This window comes from Danio rerio, chromosome 23 (genome assembly GCF_052040795.2).
Source record: "Danio rerio strain M-AB ecotype USA chromosome 23, GRCz13ab, whole genome shotgun sequence".
Classification (NCBI taxonomy): domain Eukaryota; kingdom Metazoa; phylum Chordata; class Actinopteri; order Cypriniformes; family Danionidae; genus Danio; species Danio rerio.
In genome coordinates this window covers 31547533-31562024 of record NC_141043.1, presented here as the reverse complement: position 1 = coordinate 31562024, position 14492 = coordinate 31547533, and the positions used below count along the sequence as shown (strand labels likewise).

Genomic DNA, 14492 nt, shown 5'->3' with positions numbered 1-14492 from the left:
CGCCGAAGTATGTTGTGGGACTACTATACAGGACGTGTTATAATGGATTATAAATAGCGAAATGTAGCATTTTTGTCAATAGTTTTTTTAATCATGACTGTAAAAAAAACAATGCTTCTTTGTAAAACAATTGTTCTTTGTAAAAATTCTTAATACCAAAAAAAAAAACAAAAAAAAAAAACTTTAATTTGTGCCCCTCCTGACTGCCATAAAGCCAAGTTGCCGTTGAAGCTGGTGTATTCTGTGGGAAATTTTCATACCCCGTGATTTCTAATATGGTCGCAGAAATTTTTTTTCTTCAAGGGCTATCTAAGTCCTTTCCCTTAGCTCTACGCCTTCAAGCTTAAGAGAATTAGGACACCCCTAGCCCTTCACGTGAATGCGCAAAACCTGTGGTAAGAGGAAGAGCTAAAGGGGGTAGAACTAAGATTGGACCCAGATTTCCCTTTTCCTTGGACAATGTTGTATTTCTTAAAAATTACAGTTTAAGTGAAAACCAAATCAGTAGGAAAACCATCATATTTTTGGAAGTTTGTCAGTGTTGACCCTGGCCTGTGTTAGCCTGCTAGTTATCCTCATTAAGACATATACAGGGAACAATAATCAACATGGGTGTGTGTGAGGGTGAGTACAGTCAGTAGCAGTCTGCCTGCTGTCAGTGCGGCCCATGCTAACCGTGGCTGCGCTGGCCGTGCCAGCGGGGGGGTTGTTGGTTGCAGAGGTACTGGGGGCAGACGATCCAGCCACAGCCACAGCAGCGGATGCAGCAGCAGCAGCAGCGGAAGAGGATGCAGATGAAGAGGGTGGGGGGGCCTGCTGTAGACGGCGTGCCCTCTGTCCCTCTCTCACCATCTGAATGATGGCGTCCGCTTCAGCCTCCAGCTGACGGACCGCAGCCTGAATACTACTGGCCGAGCCCAGACTGGTTGAACCTGGAGAATAAATGGAGAATGACTGACCTGTGAACATAATAGAAGCTCTCTGTATTGCTCAAAGGGACGAGACTCAATTGAAAGCTTCAATGCGAAGCGTGGAAATGTTCTTAAAGGATTAGAGGATGCCTCTTGTGTAAAAAAGAAAGTGACTTACTTAGTCTTCCTCCTGTCTGCTTGGCTTTCTTGTTAGCGCGCCGCGTGTCTTCTCTAAGCTGGATGATGACCTGCAGTACCCGCAAGAAAAACTTTTGCGTTGAGGTCTTGGAAGTGAGCGAGCTCATGCAGGGCAACTGAAGCTCCCGGCCACCTAACGTGCGCTTCTGAGCAGCAACAATCACCACACTCTCCGACCCGTCAAACCTACAAACGATTCAGACACAAGAACCGTTATAATAATGAACCTTTATTCGCAGTTTTTAACCAAAGTTAGCAGAAGCTAACAGTACTTGATGGTGTAAACAGTAACCATCCCCAAAAAAGAAAGCGGGATATTGACAGAGGAAAGATTTTTGTTAAGTTATTATTCCATGTACTGAAAGGATTTTTGTGTTATGGTTCCATCTACAATAATCCTGCTTGCTGAACATAAGACACATGTTTAAAAACCCTTAAATCAAGTTTTTATATAGTAGTATAGGTAGAAACATTCTCCTCACCTGCTGGTCATCTTGCCCTTGAGGCGTGTGGTGATGGATGGGTCATCATGAGAAGCATCAGGAGACTGAGCATCAGCCCGTGCTCTTCTCTGCTGCTCTAGATTATACTCCCTCAACTCAGCTAATAAAGTGCCTGAAAGAGACCAGATCCAAAACAGAGGGATTAAGCTTAGTAGTTTATTCGTGATAAACTCCAAATCAAGTAATTCAAAACTTTAATGGTGGTGAGGCACACTGTGGTTAGGAAAAGTCAAGGTTTTAAGACCGCCAAAATTTTCTTCAATACCGTTCCTATGGTATATGTTAGTTTTTTTTTTCTTTTAAGTTGTAAGTTTTTTTTAGGACAATAGTATCTCCTGCAGAAAAGATCTCCAAACACACGGTTTCAAGTTGAAAGAAATCTGTGTTTTTGAAATGAAAACAGCGGAAGTCTGTGATTCATTTGAATTATTTAGCCTGAAATGTTTGCTGCTCCAAAATATTTTAAATGTTGCTCAAATTAAAATACATTGTGTTATAAGGGGGAAAACTTTTTTGTTATTTACCCAGTCATTCAAAAGAAACATATTTTAGAGGTGTAATCATAATAACGTGATATTTTTATCCAAGGTTATCATATCGTCAGAATCTTATACCGGCCCATTCCTAGTGAAAACACAATTATGGTGCTCTTGACACAATCATTTACATTTGTGAGATCAGCTACAGTACGGGTTTCCACTCTTAGCCAAATGTCAAATTCCCTTACAGATTCACATGTACTAAAAAGCCGAATTTCCATTTTTAGCAAAACCAAACAGCTTGTGTTGTTTGATATTGTAAACTGTATTTTTTAACCGTATTAGTGTAATATATTTTATTACCAGTTGACAAGCAGGAAAAGATTAAAATGGCATGAAAAATACAAACATTACATAGGCAAAAGGTGAAACAATCCAATAAAAAAAGAATAATAAAATAAAAGAATAGAAAAAATAATTATAATAAAAATAATGGAAAAAAAAAAATCCATGATATTCGATGACTTGGAATAAAGTACAAATAAGTTGACTTTTACTGTTAAAATTCCATGATATTCCAAAAGTCCATGACCAGTGGGAATCCTGTATAGTACTATGTTAATGAGTTTAAACTTGATATTTTGGATCCTAAACTTTTCTATAAAAAAAATAATAATAATAAAATAAATAAATAAAGCCAGTCTACCCCAAAACAAATATGTCATTGTTTAGTTAAATTTCACTTTATTTTATAAGTTGTTATAAAAATGTTGGAAACCAGTAGCCATTGATAGTATTTTAGGCAATTCTTTACCATTTAAGTCAATAGTCCCTTTCACACATACAGACCTTTCTGGAAAAATATTGGCAACTTTCCAGAAAGGGGTCATGTGTGAACAGGCCCTTTTTGAAAATACCGGTAAATTTGTTTTGGCAATTTCCGAATAGAGAAGTATTGGTAATTTGCTGGAATGCAGCTCTGTAAAATTGCAGAAAAGAGTGCGTTCACGTTTAGAACTTGCTGATGTGAGATGTCTACTCCAGCCAATCAGAACTTTCAGACACATTCACATCTGTGCTATTTATGAAAATAAAGGCATTTGAATATTATTCCAGACGCATTTAACAGCTAGATGTTAGTCAGATAACGTTTCTATGTTCCTTCTTAATGCCAACTGTGGAAAATAGTAATTGATAAAAAAATTATGATAAACAGATGTTTCTTTAGCTTCAAGCTCTGCTTCAGTTGCCTGATGTGTGTGCACGTATAAGAGTGTTTTAGTGAACACACACATATTAGCACACACACATATTATGTACATCTCGACATGTGAAAGTGTTCCTCCATGTTTTCATCAAAGTTGTTTACAATACTTCCATGTAGAGAATTCGTAATGTAGTTTAATTTGTACACATTTAGCTGTGTTTCGCACGTCTACCTTTGGATGTCTTTGGGACAAAGCAGCTGCATGAATGCTAAAACTTTAAATAAAAGTTAAACCAACAATAAAACCGCAACCCCTATACAAATACAAGAGCAGCTGTTTAGAGGCCATTTCTGATTAATGATGTCAGAATTTGCTAGTATTTTGGAATGGATGTGTGAATGGTCTGTTCCGGAAAAAAAATCATCAACGCCCTTGCCTGTGTGAACATCACTTTTTTTTTTAACTTACCAGTTACGTCGTTCTGGAAATTTTCTGGATATTTACAAGTATAACTGTGAAAAAGGGGCTAAAGACTACCGGTTTCAAACACTGTTGAATATCTTGTTATTTTCAACAGAAAAAGAAACTAGTTTGCAGATCCTTTTAAAAGAAAATAATAGCACAAAATAATTTAATACTGACCGATTTGTTTGCAGAGAGTGTATCCAAGGTGACGTGCTCCGCTGAGCAGAAGTCTAAGCACAGTGTCTCGGGTCGGTGCGTCCCCTCTGGACAGCTGCAGCAAGATGTTGGCTGCGTCCTCCAGACCTTCCTCCGAACACGAGTGAGATGTCAGAACCTGGACACAAACCACAGGGGGTAAACTAATCAGACTGCTGAGAGGGGTCAAAGAGCCTGGGGTCAGCAGAAGCAGTCGTAAGGCAACATATGTGTGTGCACTATCATTAAATACCTCCACAGAGAGCTGCAGCTGCTTCTCCGTAAGTCCAGTAGAGGCCAGTTTAGATTCAATGTCCGTGATGCTTACTGCTGGCTTCAGTTTTCCTGGTAAAATAAGTGGATAAGCTGATTTGAAAACTGCATCAGAGGCCCAGTTGATTGGCGAGTAGCAGAATTATACAAAATAACTTTAACAAATTTTATATAAAAATAAAGTTAAAATAATAAATTTGTGTAAAATTTGTACATATTTTTTTTATTGTGTTTTATCAGGTTTGATATATACTTGCGGTAGAAGCTAGATAATTACTAAGGGTGTCACGATCCTCCAAATCCTCGATTCGATCACATTTTCGATTCTAAAGGCACGATTCGATTCGATTATGAATAATTAATTAATCTATGACGAATTAATTATTTGTAGCCTACCGTTTAAACTACCTGACCTGCATGGTCTTTGTTTTACCCATAAACAAATCATACAGTAAATGAATAAGGGTAAGTTACACATATAATTACCACCTGTCAATCACTTTTTTTGCGGGACTCGTGAATAGGCAGTGATCTGTGTCGTTATAATGGCGTCGGTAAAAAAGACGCACAACCAACAGGAACCAGCCAACAGTATCTGAGGTGTTCGCTAAAATGACTAAGTACAAGTGAGTGAAAGATTGAAGCAGTCCTCTGACTGCCTGGACCTGCTGTCTCGAGCGCATGGCTGTGTGTGCGTCTGTGTCTGTGTGGTCACGTGATGTGCATTTTCAGAGGTAGAGAGGAAGGAGGGCTGCTCAGAAATGCTACACGCCACAGTGGATGTCAAATCGTTGTCGTTCTAAAATGCCATTTAAAAACAAAGACAGTGTAAACAGGGCCTGAGTGTGTACTTTTTGTGAGCAGATTTGCAACGGTGGCGGGCGGAGGATCGCGATGCCGGTGTTGTCTATTGGACGAACCGTACGTAATACGTACATAGTAGAGCTTGCAAAACTGTGTTTTTTTTGTCGGCAACAGGAACGTTGTCAACATAACTCACTGGAAATCCAAAATGCTTACACACCGGCGACTTCATTGAAAGAGGAGAGGGTTTAAGTTCTGTCGACGGGTCTCCTGCTTCTGCAGTTTAACAAGCACTTCAACAAGCCTGTTTTTTCCCGCTTGGAAAGCCAAGCTGACGTGACATGGGGGCGTGGCAGCATCGACGATTCTATTTTTTGATTCGATAATCGAAATTGAGCATAAATTTCGATCGATTTCAATTTAAAATCGAAATCGTGACACCCCAAATAAATACACATCTTTTACCCACATCACATAAATAGTAAACTATATGCAATAAAACAAAACATTTTAGTTAATAAAAACGTTATTTTTTTATTTAAGGTGCAGTAGGTGATTGTCTTCAGAAACATTTTTTGTTGTGCTGGCTGAAAGTCTCTTCACATTCCAATAGTTATGATTAGATTATGATAGATAGGTAAGATTTCGTGATAACTTCAAATGCATATTCAATTTAACCATGTTTTCAAATGTTTCATCAGATCAATAAAGACTCACCAGCAATAATGCTAGAGGCGGTGGTGCTGCCTGCAACCACAGATATTGTAGCGGCTGGTTGAGATGGCGTTGTACCCACTGAACCGACTGAACCCTGCGCAGTGCCTGTAGCTGCCACCGCTGAGATGGTCCCTGACCCTGCTGTGGTTTGAGCAGCAGGTGCAGATGGCGTGGCAGTTGGGGTCTGAGGCACTGGATGGCTGGCTGGAACCTCCGTGGCCTTGTTGTCAGGCAGAGCGATGGAGATCAGAGACAGCAGACGTAGCAGTTTCTCCGTGAGGAGGGAACTACGGCGGATCACAGGGTGGGACAGCATATTCATCAGCTGGCCCAGCGGAGACGCCTCAAGGCTGAACAGCGCACCCTCTGTCTCGCCGACACCCCCTAGAGGGACAGTCTTCATGGAGGCCTTCCCCTTTCGGCTCACATTCATGTTGTCCAGCTTGACCAGGAGATCCCAAAAGTCGGTGGAGATGCCTAGGGACTGTGGTGTACCAGAGCAGGCGCTCAGGGAATTGTGGATAGAAGTGAGACTACTTGGGGTAGCAGAGGAGTTACTCTGGCTGGTGCCACCTGACCGACAACTGGCACTCATAGTCGGTGTTGAGCTGGCACAAAGACGAGTGTCCAACTCAGAGGAGGAGGAGGATAGGGGATCTTTACAGCGTTGTTGAGTGAAGTGACTTGGAAATACCTACAGGAAGTAACACAGAAAGTGGAATTAATTGCTTGTAATAAAACAGACTCGGACAAAAAAATAAGACAGATGTGACATTTTTGTATGCTCCCCTTCCCTTCTTTGACACATGAAGCAATTGCTTATCCAATGATCAATAAGATAAGGCTGGAAGAGCCATTCTACTGTTATCCCAACATATCATGCTTATTATAGTTTTACAAACACAAAATATAACATTTATTTTATAAAACATACTTCATAATTTTCATTTAATTCATTTAATTGCAATTTTTATGCCTTTATGTAATGATGGTGAAGTGCAGAGCTCATGCAAATACACATCAAAAGGATCAGCTGCTTTCTAGTTCTTATAGCTGTTATTTTGTAATGTTGTAGATGGCTTTAAGAGTGCATGTTTTATTCACAGCTATTTTGAACAAGCATGCAGAAAGGGTCTTTGTGTATTCAAAGCTTGTTTAAAAGTGGAAGTCCTACATTATGAACAAAATGCATATTGTTCCTTGCTGCTTGCTACTTCTTCCTTACTGGTATCTTGTTTCTTTTAAATGCTCTAAAAAAAATGCAGGGTTCCAACTTCCACATAAGTCCTTCATTTTGTCACAACACAAATCGATTAAGATTTATTTAAATATAAATAAATATAAATATTTAATTTATTGTTAACATTAATGTTTTTACAAATTTAAGTGGATTGAACAAAACAATTAAGTTGTTCACTTAAGAATAGTTTTTTCAACTCACTTTTAAATGAGTAGTTTAAACAAGCAGCAAAAGCCATTTTTTGAGTGTGGTCATGAGGCCTGTCACAATAATAAACATATTGACTTATCGCATAACACACGGGCATGATCGTAATCCTTTTGGATGCAATATATATAACAAATACATAAAACCTAATTCCAGTATTTCCTCCAGGATTTTTTCCAGCTAAGGCTGCAGGCCTTTTACACAGATCTTCCAACTACCTGTGGCGTTATTTCAAAGACAAATGTCGCAAGCGAAGTATTACAAGTCGATACCGATTTCATGTAATAAGAGCATTAGGCTTGGATGGTAATACAGTAATATGGTATACAGCGGGATCCAAAAATAGCAACAATGTCAGTTTCAATATCGTTATACAGTCATAAAAAACAATGCACTTATATAGGAGACAAGCATTAAATAATAAGTATTATTTATTTGATGCTTACAAATGTGTATGCGTGATTGTCATTACGGGACAGTGTGGAGGAGAGAGAGAGAGGGCACCAAGACAGCGTGTGTCACTTAGTGCTATCTCTGTCTGTCTGTCTGTCTGTCTGTCTGTCTGTCTCTCTCTCTCTCTCTCTCTCATTCATACACACACATACAGCATGCTCTCTTTTTCACACACACAGTCATGCTCGCTCGCTCGGGAGCGATCTTGTCAGACCAAGCGACCGCTCCCTTTTAAGTAACCGACCGCTCCCGCGCTTTATGCGAAAACACACACACACACACACACACACACACACACACACACACACACACACACACAGAGAGAGATAGATAGATAGAGAGAGAGAGAGAGAGTGGTGCTGTGCGTCTCTCCCTCTCTATCTGTGTGTGTGTGTGCGCGCGCAAAAGAGAGAGCGTCCCATGCACATCTCTAATACAAACAAGACAAACAGGTGACCACGAAGGTCGTATATATGGTATTCAGTTTCTGAATGGTTTAGGCACAAGCAAACCGTTTAGTGATGCTGTCTGAGCCTTACGTCACATTTTTTTATATTATGCACGGTATTACTGGACACCGGGGTAAAATAGGGAGAAGGTTTGACGGTATCAAAATTTGGATACTGCCCAAGCCTAACGAGCATGCAAATCTCTTTGCTTGTGTGCCAATTTCCTCTGTTCGTGCACAAAACTTTTGTTCAAAACCTGTTCTCGAACATATACTCAAGTGTGATTTAGTGCGTTAATGTAACAAGTATTAGGGGTGTCAAAATTAATTGATTCTTCGGTGCACCACGATGCAGATGAGGACAATTTGGTATTGGTTCAGTAATAATCATAACCGGTTACCATGTACAGACGTCAATTCTCTCATGTGTGCTATGTCGCGGTAGACTACTATGGCGAGGGAGGAGAGCGAGAGTAATTAAAACACTCCAAAAACTTAAAAACGCAGAAACTGCACAGCTCACTGCTTGTGTGTTTGCTGGACAGTCTTTCACTGACAATAAACAGCAGAAGCCACTATTTCACTTCGATTGAGAAAATGAAAGTAAACTCCATTTCTCTCTCACTGTGGACCTCTGACCGGTTGGCGTGACATTTCCTCTCCTCTCGGATGTTACAGCAATACTTCTGGATACAGACACGAGCGTGTCTGCAGAGCCAGTTTTCTCCACCGCGTCTATCATGGATCAGCTGTGATCGCAGATGCCGTTTATCAGTGTTTATCATCGGTGAACAGTGCCAAAGCATTAGAGCCAATCGCAGCCCTTTTAGTTGAGTGCATGACCAATCAAAGGGGTGTAAGAAAGAACTCGCTGGACAAGGCTCAGAAAGCGAGTGGGATATTTACATTTGTTTATTTGCTATGAATGCTCATGTTGTTCTGTACCTGTACTTGAGTTTTTAAATGTACAGTTCATATATTTGACTGCTCGTATTAAAGGATAAACTTGTATTACAAATAATATATAAATATAAATAAATGTATAAATTTTTCTTGAGCTGTAAACTAAAATATAAAATTGTGTATGGAAAGCATTGTCAATGCATCATGATGCTCAGATATCGAATTGAACTGAATCGTTGGCATGGTAACCGAACTGTGAGACCAGCGTAAGGTTCACACTTCTAACAAGTATGTCTCCATCATTTATTAGATTTGCTATATAAATTTACATTTACATTTAGTCATTTGGCAGACGCTTTTATCCAAAGCGACTTACAAATGAGGACAAGGAAGCAATTTACACAACTATAAGAGCAACAACGAATAAGTGCTATAGGCAAGTTTCAGGTCTGTAAAGTCTAAGAAGGAAAGTATTAGTAGTATTTTTTTTTTTTTTTTGGGTACAGTTAGTGTGATATCCAGAGAGGCAATTGCAGATTAGGAAGTGAAGTGGAGACTAAATAGTTGAGTTTTTAGTCGTTTCTTGAAAGTAGCGAGTGACTCTGCTGTTCGGATGCAGTTAGGGAGTTCATTCCACCAACTGGGCAGATTGAGCGTGAGCGTTCGCGAAAGTGATTTCTTCCCTCTTTGGGATGGAACCACGAGGCGACGTTCATTCACAGAACGCAAGTTTCTGGAGGGCACATAGATCTGCAGAAGTGAGAGCAGATAAGAAGGAGCAAGGCCAGAAGTCACTTTGTAGGCAAACATCAGAGCTTTGAATTTGATGCGAGCAGCAACTGGCAGCCAGTGCAAACGGTCTAGCAGCGGAGTGACATGTGCTCATTTAGGTTCATTGAAGACCACTCGTGCTGCTGCGTTCTGGAGCAGCTGAAGAGGCTTGATAGAGTTAGCTGGAAGCCCCGCTAATTTATGAATGTCTCCAATAAACCTCCAAAGTGGCTTTAAAGCATCCTTAAGTAAAGTGAACCATAAACTCCAGCAAAATAAAGTCACTGTCTGCAGAATGGTAGACCTTTATCCCTAAATAAAGTATAATTATGGAAACTGTGTTTATCTGTGTTAACTTAAAGCTACATCGTGTTTGCTGGCCTCAAACATTGCACAGTCCTGTCAGTCAGTCAGTATGTAACCTTAAAGGGTTAAACAAAGGGTGCGTTACAGCTCTACTACGATTACAGAAAAGTTTGCTCTGTTATAATTAACTTACATTTTAATACGTTTTGTCGTAATTATAAACCTCTATTAAAAAAAAAAAAAGCAGCAACAACTGAAGGTTTTGAATGAGAAACTGTAATGTAGTCTTGACAGGAATAAATTTTGGTGCGAGGCTCCGCCATGGAAGAATATATGTAGCAGAAATCATAAATTCTAGCAACATTTTAGCAGATTAAACATCTCTATCTCAATTGAAGGTGTCCGTGTCTAGATGGTTAAATAAAAACCACTGTAGTATTTAATATAAATTGCTTGAGTATATTTTCATGTGGGTGTGTGTCAACTGAAAACAGATCTGGTAACAAATATCGCATCCTGTTATTTTTTTACTTTGCACTTTTTCATTTATTATTATTTATTTAAGATATGCGTTAATATTGTATTCAACTGTAAGTATGATGATATTATATTGTCATTCTAGCATTATATAATGAGTGGCATAAAATGACCTTAAAATTACAATAATATTGTTTATCGCAATAGATGCAAAATATCAAAAACTGGTGCAAAATATCAAAGAACAAAAAGTAGATGATCGAGACAGGCCTAGTCATGAACAGTCTCTGGCATTTAAATGAACATGCAAGGTGTTTACTCTACAAGGTGTTTGCCCATCATTACTCTAGACATTAACATAACCAATATTTAAATTGTACTAATACAGGCACAGTAATCTGTCATTTTATTATCCTTTTTGCTATTATTATTTTTTATAATGAGCTCTCTAAAATAGGTGCATGTGCTGCTTGGCAAAATAATGCTAGCTATTTCACTATACAGCAAATACACCCTTCATTTAAAGGTGCTCAAGCTTACCTTGGCCAATTGGATGAGGGTGTCCAGTACATGTCGACAGACCACCGGCGCAGCCTGTGGATGGATGTGAACAGTTGACCCACCTCCCCCTGTACACGTCATTCCTGTTCCTGACACTCCACCTGTGAGTCCTCCTGCGCTCACACTCCCTCCTGCTGAATGCCTCTCTGCGTGTTTCCTGCCTGATACTCGCTGGATCTGAAAGATGTTGGTTCTGCATCCAAGAGCTGCGTCCATTGATACAGACAGCCAGGAGAGCTGACTGGAACTCCGTGACTCCACCCTGTTCAGCAGCTCCAGAGAAGAAGAGGACGAGGAGGACGATGACGAAGAAGCTATAGCCGACTGGGAGGATGAAGAACAACCCTTTCCTCCACTGGATGAGCCCTGGCCTAGTGAGCGTTTGCCACGGGACTCCTCCAAGCGTGCAGTCTCCAGGCACAGCTCGCTCTCACTGCTGCGCTGCAGGATGGACAGGAGACTGCGGATGACCCAGCCACGCGTCTGAGAGTGATAGCACAAGTTACGCAGCACTCGGTGAAGGCGGCTGGTGTTGAGCTTGGGCTCGTCCACAAAAAGCAGCACAAGAAGGCAGGACAAGGCCTCGTGGTCCAACAAGAGACGCCCCCGCAGGCGCAGGAGAGAGTCAACGTTTGAACTAGAGGGTCTAGAATTACAAACAAACAGAAGAAGAGATTTTTAATTACAATGTGAGAGCTGTAAGGGTGTATATTTTAGCTCCCACAACTTCCTGAATGAAATTGAATTAAATCCAGTCAATGGATGCCAGTCAAAGGAGGGAAAGTCTAAGAAGACTAATTAACATATTATTCAATATACTGATTTTATTACTTAATCCATAATCATTATGAGAGAAAGGGTTTATAGTTTGGGATGTGTATTAAATCCAGTTTGAAGCCATAACATCTTTAAATTAGGGCTGTAACGATACACCAAACCCACAATTCGATTCGAATCACGATTTTTGACCCACGATTCGATTCGTATCACGATTTTTTTTTTTCGTGTGGGGTGGGGAAAAAAAGATTTTTAAAACTATTTTTTATTAAATAGAATTATATAATTTTTGTTTTCTTTGTAACAAAATACTTTTGAAAAACCAAACAGAACTAAACTCCATTGTGTTGGTGGTTCAAGCATGTTAAAAATTCTTTTTCAATCAAGTTCTCTTACATAGAAAAAGTAAATTAAATGGCTTGGATGCTCATTTCGGTTAATTTTGCTTACAGACAACCGCCGCTCATTAATCGGTTATTATAATAACGGTTAACTGGTCAGATTACTATTAATTTTATATTAAACAAATTGACGTGTCTATTTTGTGTCTGACACATTAAATATTGCATTTTAAAATAGGCTACTGATTTATTTTTAAATGATAGCATATTAATAACAGAACAGAACAACAGAGCATCTTCACGCACCTGCAGTGTTTAGCACAGAAGAGCAGAATAATTTAAATAAAATGAATAAAATAAATAGGACTGCCCTAAATTATTTTCATTTAAATAATTAATTTAGGCTATATTACAAAACGAAAATACTGACTGATTCTTTTTAACAACCGGCATAGGCTGTTTTTTTCCAATCATGTTTTTTCTTCCGTCAAATAAAAATCGCAGACTTCCTCAAATTGCCCGCTCCACGGAAAAAATACGCATTTATTTAATGTCCCGCTGTTATTATTATTATAACAAAACCTTTTACATTTTAATAGAAATCATTATTTTAAAGAATATGTCCTGATGGTTTCCTCTCTCTCCCTCGCGGGTCAAGTGCGCGTGCTGCATGATGAAAAGACAACAACAACGCGCGCATATGTAGACTTTTTGTAAACCGTTTTGTTGTTTAAATCTGCTATTGCATTAATGTGCATACATGCTTTATAAGCCGAAAACAAGGCGCATCTCACTGCCTTTATGTTGACAAGGAAAAAAGAAGAGAAGAAGCGCGGTCCTCTTATGAAACGACTGAATCAGCTGGGTATCGATTGTGCATAAGTGTTGCTGTCTGTGTTGTTACAATTGTAATATTTAATGCTATTGTTATACTCAAGATTTGTACATTCATACAGCTCTGGATAACTTAAAACAGCGATTAGACCTTCAGAGCGGCGTTAATGCGTCCTGAAGTAAAGCGAAACGGCTATAAATTTCCAGCAAGATAGAGTGATTATATACAGAGTCATATACCTTTATCTATAAATAAAGTATAACTATAGAAACTGTGTTCATCTTAACTGAAAGCTTCGTCCTGTTTCCTGGCCTCACGCATCGCGCTGTCAGTCAGCACGTAACGTTAACTCTCAAAGGTTCAAACAGAAAGCGCACAGCACGGTTACAGAAAAGTTTCCTCTGCAGAGGAGTCGGGGCATCTGGTGAACGCCCATCCCTCTCTGCGCAGCCACATTAACAACAATGCTTTGACAGCACTGGCAATGTTTCTGCCGTTGTCGATTGCCAAGAGGGGTTAAGTTGGTTTTGTTTTTGATATTCCTGACACATTCAGACAGTCCCTTACTAAGAGCTCCGTGCAAGCTCTCCCGGTTAAACGCTAATTGCGAGGGCTTAAATGGAGCAGTGCTCGTAATGTCGAGCGGAAAAAAAGTGTTTCCTCACGTTCTTCTTCAACTAGCTCAACTTTTGCAGGCATGCGTGACGTTATTGGAAAGGTAGTCACGGGGTGTGTCGCGATTCTCCCTTATCACACCGTGACACAGGATCGTAGATCTGAGAAGCAAGCTGCAGCTCTTTCAGAAACTTAATATTTACTGAAAAACATTACAACAGTGGTGTTCCAAACACGTTTGTCTTTTTCAACACAAAAGAAGAAAACTGGATACCTGTAACCACTAACATCCATAGTATGAAAAAGCATTGAGGTTTGTCTGAGGTAAAAGTCTACCAAAATGTATATTGGGGTTGGGCGATGTCGTCCTATTTGGCATCGTACGTTGCCTAATGTGAAAAACTCCTATGGACGATGGCCCCGGTGAATTCATTATTTATGTATAATTCATAACAAATTAAATATTTGTAGCTTACCATTTCAACTACCTGTTCCACATGGTTGTTTATTTACGAATCAACCACCAGTATCTGAGATTACTACTGAAATTACTAAGTACAATTGTGAATGGGAAAGATTAAAGCAGTGTACTGACGCGGTGACACATTACCTGATAGATTCAAAAGACTGTAGAGTTGTTAGATAGAGATGAGATTAATTAAATATCACGATTAACAACTACAGTGAGACGCGATCCAGTGGTACATCCTTGATAAACTGCCCGACGGGCACTGTTCTCTGGGTTTTGTGTTTAAAGCACTTGCTGACTTCTGGAGCTCAGACGCGCGAATACACTGCAGCATGA

General features: G+C 39.6%; 1 protein-coding gene across 42 annotated transcripts in view; it reads right to left on the bottom strand.

The window, feature by feature from the left end:
* The window catches only part of huwe1 (HECT, UBA and WWE domain containing E3 ubiquitin protein ligase 1), a 78691-nt gene that overhangs the window by 14279 nt on the left and 49920 nt on the right, over positions 1-14492 (bottom strand). For 30 of the 42 annotated variants that reach the window (XM_087305835.1, XM_087305847.1, XM_087305842.1 and 27 more), the window contains 7 exons: positions 11099-11765; positions 5754-6447; positions 4213-4304; positions 3942-4098; positions 1592-1724; positions 1090-1295; positions 676-932 (listed from right to left, as the gene is read on the bottom strand). In XM_087305835.1, the coding sequence (XP_087161961.1) occupies positions 676-932; positions 1090-1295; positions 1592-1724; positions 3942-4098; positions 4213-4304; positions 5754-6447; positions 11099-11765 (2206 nt within the window). Of the gene's footprint in view, positions 1-675; positions 933-1089; positions 1296-1591; positions 1725-3941; positions 4099-4212; positions 4305-5753; positions 6448-9885; positions 9958-10401; positions 11766-14492 lie in introns of those variants that run through there. The other 12 variants (XM_087305864.1, XM_087305869.1, XM_087305867.1 and 9 more) reach the window with 2 other exon arrangements.